Source organism: Acyrthosiphon pisum, chromosome A1 (assembly GCF_005508785.2).
Source record: "Acyrthosiphon pisum isolate AL4f chromosome A1, pea_aphid_22Mar2018_4r6ur, whole genome shotgun sequence".
NCBI classification, from domain to species: domain Eukaryota; kingdom Metazoa; phylum Arthropoda; class Insecta; order Hemiptera; family Aphididae; genus Acyrthosiphon; species Acyrthosiphon pisum.
In genome coordinates, this window is record NC_042494.1 from 137,608 (window position 1) to 157,094 (window position 19,487).

The 19,487-nt window shown below is 28.0% G+C and overlaps 2 protein-coding genes across 2 annotated transcripts in view; one reads left to right on the plus strand and one right to left on the minus strand.

The window, feature by feature from the left end:
• LOC100166334 (noggin-like) overlaps window positions 1-19,487 on the minus strand; it is a 108,634-nt gene that overhangs the window by 19,036 nt on the left and 70,111 nt on the right. The gene's annotated exons all lie outside the window — the stretch shown is intronic.
• Window positions 685-4,271, plus strand: LOC100570301. The gene is made up of 10 exons (XM_016804242.2): window positions 685-1,007; window positions 1,069-1,230; window positions 1,585-1,680; window positions 1,792-1,908; window positions 2,059-2,121; window positions 2,185-2,274; window positions 2,436-2,519; window positions 2,629-2,882; window positions 2,947-3,106; window positions 4,086-4,271. The coding sequence occupies exons 1-10, from the start codon at window positions 815-817 to the stop codon at window positions 4,202-4,204; spliced, it is 1,338 nt and encodes a 445-aa protein (XP_016659731.1). The 5' UTR covers window positions 685-814; the 3' UTR covers window positions 4,205-4,271.

Sequence of the window (19,487 nt, forward strand, 5' to 3'; positions counted from 1 at the left end):
GATGACTTCAACAAATTTGGTCCTCTAGATACTATAAGTTGTTTCAAATTTGAGAACTATATGTACCAACTAAAAAAAATGGTACGCAAAAGCGATAAACCGCTTCAGCAGGTAGTTAAAAGATATGAAGAGCGGTGTAACATATTAAATCATGCAACAATTTCACAATTTGATGAAACTACAATATTGCAAAAATATGATATGGCGCATAATGAAGGGCCATTGATAAATGGGACTTCTTCACCCCAGTTTAAAATTTTAACTTTGGATAAAATTAAAATTAAAGTACACTCCAATGCTGATTCATATGTTGGTTTAAATATCAATTCAAAATTAACTATTATTAAAGTTGTTAATATTTGTTATAGTCACATTAAAAAAAGAAATATTTTATTAGGTAGACAGTTTGAGAAAATTGAAAGATTTTTCGAAAAACCTATAAAAAGTGATCAGATTGGTATATATAAAATAAATAACTTTTCCAAAACTATTTGTTCATATAACATTGAAGATGTTAAGACAAAATATATGGTCTTAACTGCAGAGGACTTAGATTTTGTTGTTGCTTTCCCCATAATTCATTTCAATAACTAATTAGTTATTTATTAAGAATTTATTATATTAATTTTATATTTTGTAATGATCTGTAAATATATTTTTAATTCATTTTTTAATTATTTTGTCTCAGTTGTAAATAATACAATATTATTATATTGATTATTATTACATATTAGGCCTAAAAGATTAAATTATTTTTATTTTTATAATGTAAATACCCAACTAAGTAAATTTTCTACATTTACAGTTGGCTGTAATGTGGGCTGTTGTCCATTTTTCTTTTGACAACTCTGTCGAAGCAGTGCCATCATATTGGCTAAGTAAAGATAGCCGTTTATGTGCTTGGCCAAACAATGATAATTTAGCTAAAAAAATGAGAGCCAACAGAACAGCACCCAATAAATTAGAATTCACATATTATAAATGTAGAGTTATATCTAAAAATATTGGTATGTTAATTTAAAACATTGTTTTAATTTATATTATATTATAATACTTTTAATTATTTAGAATCTTTGGTTGATGCTCAGCTTAAAGCTGATAAAGCACAGTATACATCAGATGTTTCTGACTTAGATAACCGTAAAAAAAAAGATAAAAAAAAGTATTCATCGGTAAGATTTGCTCCTGAAAAAAATCAAAAAAACAATAATACTACGTTTCCAGTTTCAGGTAATAATACAGTAACTAATAATATAGTATATAAATACCCTGCAAGCATTTATAATATATACATTTCTTATTATGACTGCTTAACAATTCATTATACCTACTTCTGTAATTGCTAATCATGTATCTATGTAGTATTGTTACAGTTTCTTTCATTTTTATTCATGTTGGACATTATTAGTATTACATTTGTATGATAAATTTAAAATTATTTTATATAATATGAATTATAAACTATGGCTATTAATGATTGAAATTTGAATGCTTGTGTATTAAATACTATTAATTTATTCTTTTTTTTTTTTTTTTACATCTTATATTATAAATTTAATAATAAATCAATGAATTTTTTAACAGTTTCAAAGTCAAAAAACACTGATGAGTCATTAAAAAAAAACAATGATGTTTTAAATGAAATTAATGAGATTACTGAATCCCATTCATCAGAAGTCTGTAAGTCAAATTTTTTTTTGTGTCTAAATAGCAATATAATTTAATTAATTAATTTGAAAATTATGTATTACACTATATTTAATTGTATTATAAATGTATACCATTTTACAGCATCTGTACTTGATGATTGTGACGACGATTATTTAGATAAAGATTATTTGCCTGCAGATCAGAAAAATATTAATGATGATGAAAATGAACTTATTGTTGATAGTGACCTACATTTTGGTATGTAGTATAGTATTGCAGTATAAATTAATATTTAATAGTTTTCCTATTTTCTAGTAGTGCAGTATTAATAATATATTTATAATGTTATTCATATTTATTATGTTAAATTATTAGAAATTGTAACCTTATATTATGTACCTATTCTAGAATTTGATGATCAGTTGATTGGTTTAGAAAATGAAGAATATAATTTCACTGATGTACAAGAAGGTAAATTTAATAAATAATGTATAAACAGTGGATTAAATTAAAATAAAAATGACATAATTTCAGCTACAAATAATGAAATAACAAATAAGGATAAAACAAAAAAAATAAAGTTGTCGTATTCAAATCAAAAAGAATTAGAACCCAATACTAGTGGTATGTATAACCTCAATCTTATTGTTAAATATTATTGTCTTCATAAATATATTGATATGCTGAATATAAAATATTTTTATTAAATGCTACAATGTTGTAGTTAAATTATAAATATGCACTGAAATAAGTTAAAAATTATATTTTATAAACTAATATTCTAGCTTATTTGAATACACCAAGTACAAAAAATATGCATCCACAATCAAATACGTCTGCTGTTGTTAGTCCAGTTTCTGCAAATGCTGGTAATGATATTATTAAAATAAATTTCCTGTTGTACCTATATTTAAATTTTATTAATTGAAAGTAAATTTTTTATTTTTAATGTTCATCTATTTTTTTTTATGTTTTTAGGTTTTCAAAAATTAGCTCTTAATTATTTAGCTTCTTTAAAAATTGAAATGGCTAAAATCTCTGATACTCAACAAGAAATACTTACTTTTATTCAAACAAATAATATGGTGGGTAATACGTCTCAATGTCCAGGTGTTATGCAAATGGATCATGAAGTTGATTATTTTATATCCAATTGGCCTTTATCTGACATAGATAATTTGTTAAGTATGGAACAAAAGATAAAATCTGACCAAAACTTCAGAAAACAAGTTGTATGCATTACTCTTTACAATAAAAAATTAATGTTTACTTAGATATTATTACATTTTGTTGCAGGTATGTGAACTATCTAGAATTGGTGGCAAATCACTTCAAAATATGATATACAAAATTATGAAGAGGGTATTTGACGATGGTATATTAATACAATACACATATTATGGTTTAAGAAATAAAGAGAACTTTTCATTATTAGCCATCAACAGAGCAATATTTGGTAATAATACTTTATAGGAATTATTATTTTAAAATTATGAGATTAATGGGATACTAATTATAATATATACTGTGGTTATTACCAAGACCGTATCTGAGGGGGGGGGCAAGGGGTCTGGACCCCTCCGAAAGTTCTTCAATGCGTTATTTTTAATAAATTTAAAAACAAAAATTCAATATAAAATTACAATATACATATTTTGGACTCCCCTCGAAAAAAATTTCTAGATACGGCCTTGGTTATTACCAGTGTTGTAAAAGACACTTTAAAAAAGTATTCAAGTTAATATTAAATGATTTGGAGAAAGATTTTTTTTTAAATTATTTAATATAAGGATTTTTAAACAGTAACATATGTAACTTTGTAACTTTGAAATACTTTAATTTGCCGATAATAATTGATACAAAAAAAAAAAAAAAATGTGAACATTAAATATTGTGCTTAAACAAAAAAGTTTCAAAATATTACTATGAATATTAAATAATTTAACATTTATTTGCAATGACTTAGACATTGAAGTTTTTACCATCAATATTAGATTTATTTTTCTAAAAAATTTTAATTTTTAGTATTCAAAAATAAAAAATACATTTTTTTATCATATGTGTAGCTTATATATACAGGGTGTAACATGACAAATTGTACTAATATACTGTAACAAGTATACTAACATTTGTAATGGGAATTTGTTAAATATTACACCTTCAATATAAAAAAATATATATTGCAGATAACAATAATAGTATTATATTTTAATTTATCAGGTCTTATTTTTGTAACACTATCTGTTATCTGCGTATATTATACACTATATGACTATATTATATATTAGAATATCAGGTTAGATTAGTTCTTAGTTCTTATACAAACATAAAAATAAAAGTATTCAAAATATAATATTATATTCTTAACTAAACTTTTTATAAACACCTTAAATATTTAAATGTGGTATCTACTATACTTATATAATACTTTTTAGATGCAATAAAGAGATCAAAGTTCAAAAATGCATCAGATGACGAAATTATAACAACAATTGGCAAATGGTTGACAAGCGCAAAGAGCCGTTTAAATAAAAATAATGTGTTACAAATTTAATATGATGTATACATAGTATTATTTTTATTTTTATTATTTTATTTTTATTATGTAGTTGTAACAATATAATAAGGTAATATATTGTATTTGAGTAAATTTGTGTTTTTAACTTTTGGTAATTCAAGTCCTTGTCATACCAATAGGATACAAAACTGATGACTTATCCATATCAGATTTTTTTAAATATTTTATGTGTACAAGTACATAAAATATTATGTGCTATACTTATTTAAAGTATATATATATTTATAAAAGTATAACATAATATTATACAATATATTTAATATATTAAAGCAATAATAATATTCACTGGATATTTTTAAGATGTCTAAATAAATGGTTGTGGAAATATATAGGTATATAACAAATCCCATAGATATTGGAAGATATTTATTGGAAATTATAAAACATATATGCACTGGATATACCAATTTGTACATCTATTTCAAATCTTAATCATATTTCTCAATATTTCAACCATATTTCTGAGATATTTTCGTAAATATCTATTGTATATCAGGAATCATATATTTGACAAATATTTTATTAAATATGTTTAGGAGATATAATTTTTTGGTTCATAAGACATCTATCAAATATCATTGAGATGTTAAAAAATTTTGTATAATGAAGCCTCAAATATTCAATAGATAAAGATATCTAAAAACAAATATGTGATAAATATATTCAGGATATATCTTTGCTATATGGGTAAATATTATGTAAGCACCTACGTCATACATTTGACTGGTATATTATTATGTAGTTACGAGTATACTATAGTTTCTATATCCAATATTTAGGACCCACGTGCTAGTGTATTATAAAGCAAAAAATGCCTTATCTTATTTATCTAAAATATTTAAAATATATATATCTGATACATAGTTAATAGTATATAGTATGTATATATATATATATATATATATATATATATGAGCATATGATGTATGAATTTCAATGAGCAGTATAAAAACAAGTCAAATGATACTAATTATAAAAAGTAGATAGTTTAAAATAAATTCCTATAGGCTATAGTTAGATTTAACCGTTTTGTTTTGTGAGATTGCCGCCACCACCCGGTCCCATTGATAACGCTTAGTTAAGTATGCCGTTCATAAAATATCATAAAAGACGTATTATCAGGTCAGTTAACTTGGACGTCGGGGGGATTCGTTGAAAATCACATTTCACCCATATATATATATATATATCTACCTATTTAATATGCCTATACGCGAAGTGCTCAATACAGTACACACATAATAAATATATATATGTATATATATATTGATAATGTTGCCTCGACTCGAAGACAATTTTAACGACAAACAAACTACAACAATGGCACGTATCGGTGCAGAGTACACGCATTCCGTACATATATGGTTTTCGACGCGTCGTCGATTCAAACACATGCGTGCACATATATTGCAAATTGTTTACAAAGCAGTGTTATTACAGATTATTATAATAGCCGCCGGGACACTGCAGCAGAGCATTATTGCAGTCGATAACAACAACGGCGACGGGCGAAGAAAAAAAATTTGATATTTCGACACAAATATAGCGAGGCGCGTACTTATATACTAAATGCCGTACTTATAATATTATTGTAAATGTGCAACGTCACAATAGTAATATATTTTATTTTAATAATGTAACATAATATTATGGAACTCGGATCGTTCGAAAGTTTCGTCTCCCCTCCAACCAGCCAGCAAGTTCGGATGACGCCCGTCGCCTTGCCTTGTATCGTTCGTCACGATAAAATAATATATATTATAATATCGCTTCCACCGTTATGTATACCTGAAGTACACAATCCAACGATAATAGTCTGCAGACGTTATACATAGGTATAAAATTCCAAGTATGCGCTATTACGTGACCGAGTTTAATGGGGACCAATTTGTCGGTCGGCAACCAGGTAATTTCGAGTAATCCGACGCCTTGGCGGTACGGTCACGTTTAATGCTCCTTTTATTGTTATAATATTATATATATGTGTGTGTGTGTGTAATATATGTATAGGTACGTGCGTGCGTCTTGTGCAGTGTAATTTTTTTTATTTCGCCTCAGCTGTATAATAATAATAATATATGTCTTTTACACAAAAAAAAAATCCAACTTGGACGAATTTGGGCAGTGATGCCCTTTGTGCTGCACGTTAACCGCTGCGTATGTAATATTTTATATAATTTATAAGAAGGGGTGACCAGGTAAACTGTCAACCTAAGTTATCCTTCTATTTTATAATAGTTTTTTTTTATTATTAATATTATTATTATTATTATTACCATTATTGTAATAATGTAGTATTTGCGTCACCCAAGGGATGTATGTGCAGCAGGTTCACTTGGACCGTGTGATTAGCGTGGGAATAACAGGAGCATGAATAGTCACAATAATAATAATAGGCGCCTATATGATATATTATTATATGTGTATTATACGAGGTACATCGACGTAGATGAAGCAGGGGATCGTTTATAATATTCAAGGGTATGATAAATCCACACATAAAAAATAATTCCAAAAACATAAATATCCCTTTTAAATAGATTAGTGTAATGACAGTAAATTATTATTATCATTTTAAATTCATTTTTTATTTCTATATAATTTATCAGACTTGTAGCTTTTCACCTAAGAATAATGTACCTGCATACAATACCAAATTAAAGGCTGTATTCTAAAATTTAAATTGTATTAACAATAATGAAAACTATAGAGGAATTTAGTAAATTATAATTATATGAATAACACATTATCTGATTATTTAATGAATGACCAGCTATTATATAACTCAGAACATTGGTAAATTGGAACTTGGACAGAAATTTAACTATAGTCGTAATTTTATTGTTTCAAATATTATATTGTACCTATGAGTATATTTTTCTTAACGTTTAAGTTATTACTTTTAAACCAGCTGACAAATTCATTTTTATTCTATTTCATCTTCAATCATCTATTGTATCATATTTATAATAGGTATTTAATGATTGAAAATATAATTAGTGGTTTTATGAAGTCATCTTCTTAATATGTTACATAATATATAAATATATGGCCAGTTTTAAATGTGTTATTGGTATAACTTATAAAGCATTTTTCTTCGAGAATATTTTATACAACTTATTCAATTGTATACTATAGCCTATAGGACATAATATTATGTATTATAGTATTATACGAGTATATTATATTGTAGTTAAAATAAAGTTTGAGTTATAAATATTATCAAGAATTTCCAAGTAGGTACCTATAGTTTTAGACATAAAATAAGTTCAGTTATTTTAAAATGTATTACATCTCTATATAGTTATATGTTTATTAGAATAATATATTGTTTATTGTACTGTCAATGAAAATATGACAGATAGGATTATAAAATGTACATAGGAAAGAATTGTTATAAATCTCGAAACATGTCTAATTACAATTATGTAATATAATAAAACACAACGAAACGATAAACATGTCGTTATAGAGAATCACCCTGTATACAATATTTTCTAATTTACCCATACCGTTTTACAAACGAGCATACAAGCCAATTTCAAATGAGCGCGCCGTAACTCATAAATCACCCACGGCAGACGTAATTTAAAAATTATTATTATATTGTGCCTCGTCCCGACGCCCATCGTGGAGCAAATCGGATGATGATTATGATGATGATGATGATGATGATAATGATAATAATAATAATAATAATAATAATAATAATAATAATAATAATAATACTTCATTGGCCTCGAGGAATGATCGATTTGCATTCAATTACTTATATATTATTGTATAACACTACATACATACATACATATTATAAATATATCGAAACACGAATTTTCATTTTAAACAACGAATTTCTAGAAATATACCCTGACAGTGTTCCAATTTTTGGTTTATTATTTTATTTTATTTTTTCAAAACTCGTCACTCGGCCAGCAGGCGGGTTAATAATAGAGATTGGCCAATTGTTTCTGGCACCACTTAATAACCATATGTGTGCACCCCATCCGGCAGCCTGATTGATATTGACGTGTGAATCCTAATTGACAAACCGTCAGATTTCTAACAGTTTATTAACAATAATATCCGGTGTGCCGGAGGTCCTAATGATAAAATAATATTACGCAGGAAAACTTATTTTAAAATTCACTTTTTGTATTCAAAAATAACATTGACTGTTATATTTTCTTCGAATAAAAAGTTAAGTAAAAAACTAACACCTAATATTATACATACCTACTTACGTATTATGATTATTATCGTTCCTCAAATTCATATTTATTTTTTTTAATCTTCATTGTGTAAATACATAGCAAGACAATTTCAATTGTTCATTTATTGCTGTAATTTTTAAAAAAATTACGATTACGTTTTGCATAATATTATATAATTCACTGGAACAATACTCTTATATTATTATTTTATGGTATAGTCAGCAATATGTTTTATTTGTGTAGGTAAAATAATAAACATAACTTTTTTATTTTACTTCATATTTTTATAACACATTTTCAAACATAAACATAAATACACTATTTATTACATATGTAGGTATAGGTATTGTACGTAGTAAGTAAAACAGAGAGTAAAATATATTTATATTATATTATTTATATAATAATAAAAAAAAATTGGTCGGTCGTATAATATTTAGAACGACATTTATTTCAAAATGCTTACGTATTCATAAGGTTACATTAAAATCGGGAAAACAATTTATCCGGATGGTAATCCGTATTCGTTTTCAATGGTACAACAATTGATTGATTAAACCCATCGCAGATTCGAATAAAAAGTAACTAAAACATTTCACGTTTTATACGTAATAATGCTACAACGTAAATAATACCTATAAATGAACCTATTAATTATAACATTTTGATCAGTGGTTTCTTGTTATATAATCCGTTACCCAACTGCTGCAGTACACCAGGTACTGCGTTTTATTATTCTAATTAAATTATTTGATCTTATTCCAAAATGTTTAAATATATACATAGTAATATAGTATTTAGTATATATTAAAGGTCAATAAAAGCTGTATCTCGTATTGTTATAGTACGTAATGCGTATAATATGTGTATTTACATGTGGCTCAATTTACTGGTGTGAAAGTGATTCAAATGTAAACATTCGAAACCCGTAAACTGCCGTTTAAAAAATGTAAAAAAAAACCATTACCGTTCACATATTGTAATGTATAGATTATAGACTGTATAGGACCTGTATGTATTATAATTTATAATATTATTATGATTATGCGTAGTCACAGTCTGTCCAAATCACCGTCTGAGATCGGTAGTTTGGCACAGACGAAAAACGCGCGCGCACAGAAATGTCGGTTTCCTCCTCGGCCGTCGTAAAACACCGCGGGTAAACGTATACGTATATTTATATATTTTTATCATGTATAATACGGGTATTTTAATACGTAATAATAATAATAATAATATAACGATATACATATACTGCAAACGTATATAATGAGGTCGTTATTATACGACGACCGCGCGACGCGTCGACCGGACGAGTTTTTCCAACGGCAATAAAATTCGAATTAAACGCGACGCGACGCGTCGCGAGATAGGGTTAGAAAAGGATTAAAAAATAAATAAATAAAAAATATCACATATTTTTTAAGGAGTCTTTCTCTCTGCGTGTTCCATTCATGACTTCCCACGGAGCATCGGGGTCGTTTCCATTCATGCCCGGTGAACGCACACACATAATATTATTATACACACATATAGGTGTATACGAGAACGCGTGGGCGCCCGCGTTACCTACGTCGCCGCTGCCGCCGCTGCAGCATACCGTTCCTAAAATGAATAATAATAATAATAATGAAACGGAAAAATCTCATAAATTCGTGTCTCGGAAAGGCGTTTTGAACAAATCGTCTGTGTATATTATTATTATTATTATTATACGACAAACGAGCGTTCGTGGCGTGATTTTTTTTTTATTTAATTTTTTTTGCGCGCGCGATCTGATTCCGGCAGAGGCGAGACGAAACACACGACACCCAACACTCTTTTTCTCCGCGCATACACATGATAATCGCTCGAGACATACGCGACAGTACGTTCACCCATATTATATAGGTAGGTAGGTATAGGTACCGCGATAACGGTATAATATATACCTACTGCGCCGCCGCCGCCGCGAAGACGACGACTGTTGCTGCTGTGGCGTTTACGTTGTTATTATTATTACTATTATAACGCATGTCGAGACGAAACGATATCGACGAAAAAAAAATAAAAAATATTAAAACTTCATCGCAAAATAGCAATACCCATTTTGATAAAAAAAAAAAAAAACAATAATAATCGAAATGCCAGTATGATACAGGCGGTTATTCAAAATGATTCATCCTATTTCAAATGCTGATTTATTTTTGTTTTTAAGTTTAGAGTAATATAATACCTATAATACTATGGTATGATGCGTTAATAATACAGTAAATCCCTCCTTATAACGGACCCTCTAAAGACGGAAGTTTCCTTACAACGGAAATCATGACCGTCCATATATTTTAGTCTCTCCGCTGTAAAGTAATGACCTTAATAAAAAAAAATCAGTTTCTACCGAGCAATTTCGTTATAAAAAGGTTTTACTGAGTTTTAAATGTATTTAATCGTATCCATAACATATAATATAATATGCTGTGTGGCTTCCCTCGGCCACACGAATACAACTTCAAGTCGGAACTCAAATTCATTTAATTTATACTCATCTATAATATGTATGTTGAAATAATTGACTATAGGTATACGGTAATTCTATAGCCCCTCATCGCTGTGCAAGTCAATGATATTATACTCATGGGCCATGGCGTGGATTATACGCAATATCCTTAACATAATATTATTATGTCCCCAAAAGAAGGAATCGCATAGTTGTAAGCTCAAGACGTGACCAACAGGAAGCCTGCAGATGTAATGTTTAGGACGATTAATTTTGAATAACCCTGTATTGTATATTTATGTGGTGAGCTGCCACGCGCGACAGTGGCAGATTTGATGAACACGTGTAATAAATTGCACAATTGCGTTATGCCATAATATTATAATATTATTATAATAATATGCATAATAACCCATTAATGCGATATGCGTCGCGGTTTTTATATTATATTGGCTTGCGGGGCAACGCATGTATAATATAATACGTGTGCGTGGAAAAAAATTAGTAAGCAACTGACTTAGACGGAAGTATTAATATAATAATAATAATATGCGCAAAAACATATTATTATATTATATTAATATATACCCAGTAAATGAAATAAAACTATTAGAACAGCAGATTCCGTTTTGTGCGTGTGCCGCGGTGGCGACGGTGTGTCGGTGGTACACGTGCGCGCGTGTAGATTTTTTATGATAATAATAATAATATCATAAATATGATTTACGACCGTTTGCGAAATCTGTATCACGGTTACATTAGGTATAACGATATAGTACATAATTTATAATAATATATAACACGGGCGCGGGATTCGCGATTTCTTATGTTTCCTGAAAAATTCACTGTCGAAACGCGGTAATATAATATATTATTATACAGCTTAAAACGGCCAAATGTGTTATTCTATATTATACATAAAATAATAGTAATAATAATAATATGTTAAACGGTATGGGGTGCTCGTCGTGTATCCGGGCAATAGGCCAAACGTCTATGCATCATGATGTCGGCGCCACTCGCGGAGACTTCAATAATAATAATATTATATATACCTACGGAATTCGCTAGATTATTTGATATTTATAACCACACTTGTGAAACCACACCGAAAACCGCGATTTATTTTGGCATGCGCTTTTAAATTCGCGGTCAATTTGTTTTTCTTTAATAAATATTAATTTTTGACTTTCTACATACTCGCACTTATTTGGAACGACGAGGATAAACAAACGGGAGGACACAAAAACGAACCGATCTAGTCGTATTATAATAATCATAATAATAATTATATCATATTATATTGTATTTACAAAATATCATCTACTGAATATTATTCTATTAAGGGGATTGCAAACGATCAATTAAATTTCAACCAAAATGTACCTACCAATCTTTTGTCAATCATACTGATGTAATGTGATTACTTCATAAAACTAATTTTAATTTGTTATTATGTCTACTCGTCGTCTTTACTTCAGATCACTCGGACCTTCTTTTTTAAAATTGCATTCCCTAACTCTAATAAAATTGGTTTGAATATTTAAAATTGATGACATTTTAAACGTCGATTAATTGAAATTAAAAATCTTAAAATGTTTCCTTGTCGATCACATGTATAGATATAGGTGATATTAATGAATTCAAATCAGTTTTCAAAAGTATAATCGCATAATTTAGTTAATCGGTATGATTGACTGCAAAATATTGGTATATTTGGTTGCATTTCCGTAACGTTTTACATCAGAAAAAACTGTTTAAATGCTGTTTTCTCAACGTTGCACGTTTTCTAAGAAATAAATTGTTTTATGTGCATTATGTTTTCATATTAAAATTAGTTTTGTATTTATTTTTTTCTCGTCGTGATAGACGCGAAGGTTGCAAGTACAATGTTAGGTAAAATATTTTAATAATAGATAATTAAAAAATGTGCAATATCCATTATTATTTTGATGTACTATGATGGCTATATATACGATACGTTGCGCCTCAAAAATGTATTATTATACAAAAAATATGTATTACAATATTGCAGAATTTCAATTATACAGCCGCAATACACCATTGCAATACACAAACGGCTCAGTTCAATTAAGGTCAAAAAGTACGAAAGCCGATAAATCGTATAAGTTAATAATATGACTACAACACTCAGTTGTAGGTACCTATATAATTTATGTTGTGGATATAATTTTAATGACAAAATATATTATTATATTACTTATTGAAGAATAAAATAAAATGTAAATATTATAATGAATTATCAATGTATTATGAAGAAAAAATCGTAGGTACATTGAGAGAGCAAAATAAGGAAAACACAATTTTATTCATATATAATATTATAATGTAATAACATATTAACATGTATTTTTCGAGTGAGTCATGGTGTATCCACATATATATTTATATATATATATTATTCATATAATAATATACCTAATGTAATATGTTTATTATGTTTATCCTTGAATTAATACATTTCTAATCTTATTTTTTTCTTTTTAGTCATTAATAAAATAGTTACTACTTTGGTTCTGAACGGAAAACGTAATAAAATTGCACTTTTATTCATTCTGGTTCGGCTATTGTGACATTGACTGCCACGAATAAAATCTGTCTTGTGTCTGTTGTCTGATGACGATATAATCAATAAAAAAAGATTTAACTAAATGTTTTGCGAATGAAATATAATGTTATAATACCCTAAATACCCTTAAAACCATGTGCGATTAGATGCAAAAGTGCAGTGCACGATTTAATAGTAGTATATTTTCCCGCATGTCGATTTTAGTTCGATTGAAAAATCAGGAAGCTCAACTTAGTCTGTATACAGATATGAGCATAAGTTGTCCCATAAGTTTTTATGCAAATTTTCTTTTGTGTTTGATGTAGTACTGATTTTTATTTACGAAAACATGATGCACTAATCTCCAATCATACGCATATATAACGCGTAACCAAATTAATGTCGTTTTTTAGAGGATATATGGACGGAGAGTTTTTGGGAGTTCTTGAGAGTTGAGCTTTGGTTTGTTTTTATGTATTTATTATTGTATGTGCAAAATAATTTTAATAAAATCGTCAGATTGGCTCCGGATAAAAAAAGAAATGTAAATTACAGTTTTAAAAATAATTCAAGAAGTTGGTTATATTGTGGAGCATCGTCGTGTCGAGGAGATTGTGCTTAATATATAACATCAAAATTCGAATTGAAAAAAATTTAAACCACTATTCCCACCCGATGGTCAAACTTGAGTATATTCCATCGAACGTATTATACTTATATATATAATTCAGAATAAATAACCCATGTGATTCTTTTAGATTTTATAACTATATTATTATTGAATTCGGCGGCTGCTATAGTGCTATACGATTTTATTTCATGTAAGTATTGAAGTACCTTCATCGGGCGATCGTTTTATAGGTAACAACAACAATAAAAGGGAAACTCGAGTTGGGTCCCGAGATATTTGATCGCCTAAATTAAGCACGAGTTGGGTCTGTTTACTAATTTTATAAATTCTCGAATTGGGTCTGCCTCTGCAGTCGCACAACAGGTACTCGTCGTAATATTCAATCATATATTATATTTATAATAATTTATTGTTCAATTCATGTATGCTTAATTTCGGAGCATACCTAGTCATGTGAAAAACCAAAATAAATATAAAGTTCTATAAAGATGCTGAACAATATACTTTGTTTTATAAGTGTAGCAAAATTGACCCGGAATAAACCTGGAACCAACTCGCAATGTAATCAATAACATACCTTGGAAAATGTTTGAGATTTGGGACCCAAATCGAGGTTATCCCAATAAAATACTTAAATATTATTACTGTTACTACATAATATTATTATGTTTTGCTCTATCGATTACGAGCATAATAACACTTGTATATAGGTATATATATTATTATACTGCAACCTGCAACAGGTAGGTACTCGATATATTATAATATTGTACAGTTTCGTCAACGATGAGGTCTATAGGTACTACTGAACAACTTCAAACAGCTGATTTCTAGGTATTTGATATATTATAATATATATTGTCGACGATATTAATTTCGATTCAGCCATATACATATATTATATTAATATACTACCCAAAACCGTTATATATTACCGAAAACTCGATCGAAGTCCGTTTTTTAACGCGTACCTACCTATATTAAACGTATTTATATAGTTTGTTCGTTTATATTATTGCGTTGTTATTATTATTATTACTACTATTTGGTATATATTATAACTTATACGTGTGTTATTCAAATCCACCACGGCACCACGCATTCCTCAGACAGATATAATCGGTATTCTCTCGCGGCCGAGTATTCTTCTCACAGCCAAGCGTTTTTATAATAATATATAGGTACCGTACACTGGTACCACCACCACCCCCCCCCCCCCCCACCTTATTTATTATTTCACCGATCAGTTATCGTCTCGGTTTCTTTTAGTCTGTTACACGCCGCCACGTTTTCGTGTTCAAATGTTATAATAGTATCAATAGTAAGTATGTTACATACGCTGCATATTATAATACGTATAATGTGTAAAAAAACAAACGTAAAAATGGGTCGTCTGCGAGATAATATTTTAATATTATATAATAATATAATGTTATACGACGCACTTTTTATCAGCGACTTGTGGCCGATCTTCCCCATTTCGTGTGACCGCGTGAATATCTGTTGTCTACGTATCGTCTCGATGCGGTTAAGCGCATTGCGAATATGTGGTGTGGCTAAGGTAACATTTTATACATTTTTCAGGAAACTCATTGAAATGTAAATAATATGTAATATCAAATTTAAAAAAAAACTTTTAAATAAAATAATAAGAATAGTTCCGAGTTCAACTTCTTGTTACACCTATAAGGAAGAAAAACTTTACATATATAATATATATTATATATATATTTACAATGATAATATTTTACAATGATGTGTGTTTTTTTTTTATTTTTAATTTTTTTTTGTGTCTGTGTACACAATAAGTAGTCGAAATAATGCTTCGATTTTCAACTTCAGTATCTTGTTCGATTGGAAAGTGAATATCGTTACTGCATTGGGGAGGTCAAAATTCCCAGTAATTTTCAAAAGCGCCAAGAAAAACCAAAGAAAAATTAAGGAAAAACGGGAATTTTTACGCAAAATCGATTTTTCACAAAATTGAATTTGGTTTTTGGTGTAACTTTAAAAAAAATGACCGTAGATACGTGAAATTTTGACTGAATGTTTATATTACCATTTTCTATACACCATAATATTTTGACTTATTTTGAGCTCTTTACGGACATTGTCAGTTTCCATTTTTTTTTAGTTTTTTTTCTAAAAATATCAATAAAATTTTATTTGTTGATTAAAAAAGCTTGAGAATTTAATAAAAGGCTCCTAGTATATTGTTTCAAAAGCAGATGAAAAATATAAAAAACCTTAGTCACAGTTTTTTTTTATAAGCATTTAAAGTTCAAAAATTGACAAAATATAGAAAAATCACGAAAATTAGCAAATTATTTTGAGTTAAGAATTCGTAAAAATTTTTCTTTTTAAATCTAAGATTTTAAAATGTAATACAAGATTCCTTATAAGATTATCTACCCTTTATAAAACAAAAAATATCTATAAGAAAGTCAAATTAAATTTTTATGATCGTTTGAAATTCAATTTTTACAACATTTGATATTCATTTCGATTTCTCATGTAACGATTTTCTTATTTTTGTTGTAATTAACAAACGAATGACTTATAGATACTTGGAAAATTTCCACTGAATGTTTTATATTAGTATTTTCTTATATACGATGAAATTTTGAAAATAATTTGACACTTTTTGAGCTGTTTACGGACATGGTCAGTTTTCAATTTTTTTAGTTTTTTTTTCTATAAATATCAAAAAAGTTTTATCTGATTGGCCAAAAAATGTAAAAATGTAATAAAGAGCTCTGATATATTGTTACAATAGCAGTTGAAAACTATTAAAAATAAATAGGCACAATTTTTTTTTATAAGCATTTAAAGATCGAATTTTTACAAAATTTATCAAATTTAAAATTTAATAATTACCTATTTCGTAGTTAAAAATTTATAAAATGTTCAATTTTTATATCTAAGGATTAAAAATTTAAAACAAGATTCCACCTAAGTAATTAATTCTGTTACCAAAAAATCTAAAAAATACATAAGCACAATTTATTTTTATACTAATTTTAAGCTCAAATTTGGACGAAATCATATATTAAAAAACCTGAAATAACTATTTTAGTTATTTTGTTGTGATTGTATATTATTGAAACTTCTAAAGTATACTATTATATATCTATGATAGTACCACGATTTGTTGTTGATGTATAACGCGTTATAAGTACAAAGTACCTAATCGATATTGTGATATGATTAATTTGGAATTTATTATAGATACCTATTATTGGTCAATTTTTTTTTTAATACCATAGATAAATATATAAGATACCTTATACCTAGACTGACATACCGTCTCCGCTCAGAATCGTTTTTCTTATACAGTGATATTATATCATTGAATTCAAATTTAATACTATCCATTATACAGTGACCCACTTGTAACCTACTGTACAGTAGAGCGACATCCACTTACCCACCTTTTTTATTTTATCCATATTCGCAATATATGTATACCACTTCAATAACACAAATGTACATTGTTAATTTAATTTGTTTTTACATTTTATAATGTATTTTTCCACGGTTGCCCGAGATCCTCAGGCCGATTTTTTTTAAAAAATAATTTTACTTTTTTTCACTGAACCCCATGAAACATCTGAACAAGTAATCATTTTTTTAAACTTTGCAGTCATTTGATGGAGTTTAAGGGATTAGTTAATGGGATTAAAAATCACCATTATTGCAGTTTCCGTTTTGATTAGAACTTACGGTTATAATTCATTCAATTGTTTTTTAGTGCACATACCTGCGACTTCCGGACATATTACCATTTCGTTTATTCATATAATATTTAAGTTCTTTAATTTTTTATGCATTTATACATTATTTATACTTTTATAAAAAACCAACCACCAACGGAATGCACCTCATGTGGAGTTACCTTCTCAGTAAAACATCTGAAGACAGAATGCAGATCAAGTGAAGAAGAAAGAGAAAAACATACTACAATATACCAACGAACATATTATATGAAATAATCGGACCCATCTGTCACCCAAAAAATGTCATGTCATTCCTCAGGAGCATCAAAATGGAGAAATAAATTTAAGAGAAACACAAACAAATAGTTATGTCATAAAGCCCCCCATCCCTATATTATTTTAATCAAAGTGTTACCAAAAGCTAGTAATATAATATAATTTATAAGGCTAATGGCCTCCGTCGCCGAAGCTAAAAAACATTTTAATAAAAAAGAAAAAATAACAGTCTTCAGCTTTCATTACAAAATAATAAATTATTATTGTTGTGAATTAAATTGTTTGCTTTTTAAAATGCATTTGATTGTGGGCGCCGCTGTTCTTGCTGTTTTTATACTTTTGCCAGCTACCTATGAGTTATGACTTATGACCTATCCCCTTTCTATCACAATGACCTCTGAATCATTCATTAAAGTATTTAAGGAAAAGTTATTTATTCATTGGGACTAGAATCAGAATAGTTTGCAATAACTGTCTTCAATTACGACATAGTTTTATAACTAATTTTTTTTATAGTAGTACTCTCTAGACATAGTATTGAAACAGTGATAACGGCTCATTTTAATATTACATATTTACACAATACCTAATAATAAACATAATATGTTCATGAAGTAGGTGTACTATAATACCTGGTATGTATGCATATTTTGTTGTTTTTACAAGTCATCAAATTTATAATGGTTCATAATAAAAGAATATTATTATATTTTACAAAAAACCTAAAAAGTAAAAACCATAATTAATTCTAAATTTACACGGTTTAAGTAGCAACTGATGAGATCATAGCGCAATCATTTAACCAGCGAGTGACTAGTTTCTGGATGTCTTACAAGCGAAGTTTGTCTCTTTATTCTAGTCTCCTTATAGTCCTTCTAGTCTAACAGTAAATCTTGATTAAAAGTAACAACTAACGCTGAACCTATTCATTATTACATCGATATTATTATTTGTAATGATAATGCAAAATCACTTTATCTGTATGGTAGTAAAAGAAAATTATAATATTTATTATATACATTCTAATCTAAACTATAATTATAGGTAGTAGGTATGTTGTTTATAAACACAGAATATCAAATATATTCAATCAATTCCCCCACTGGTTAAGGTTACCCACTACCACATTTTAGCTGCGAGCGTTCAGAAGTGGTTAAGTCTGATTTTGATATTTTAAGATCAGATTATAATACATTCTGATTTTTTTGGTAAACATAAATTAAAATAAAATTTTAGATTCTGAGCGGAGTGAGGGAGCTATTGTTTTTACAATGGTGTTTATTATATTTTTTCTTTTTCTTTTTATATCCTGTATACAAAATTTCTTCCAGAAGGAGTGTTTTTATTTCAACATATAGTACCTTATCTTTTAGCAAATTG

What these genes read in the sequence shown, in the direction of transcription:
- LOC100570301 (XM_016804242.2), top strand. Translation starts at nt 815, where the DNA reads ATGTGGGCTGTTGTCCATTTTTCTTTTGACAACTCTGTCGAAGCAGTG. An exon ending in AGTTATATCTAAAAATATTG is followed by an intron (nt 1,008 to 1,068) that starts GTATGTTAATTT and finishes TTAATTATTTAG; the next exon opens with AATCTTTGGTTGATGCTCAG. An exon ending in TGATAGTGACCTACATTTTG is followed by an intron (nt 1,909 to 2,058) that starts GTATGTAGTATA and finishes TACCTATTCTAG; the next exon opens with AATTTGATGATCAGTTGATT.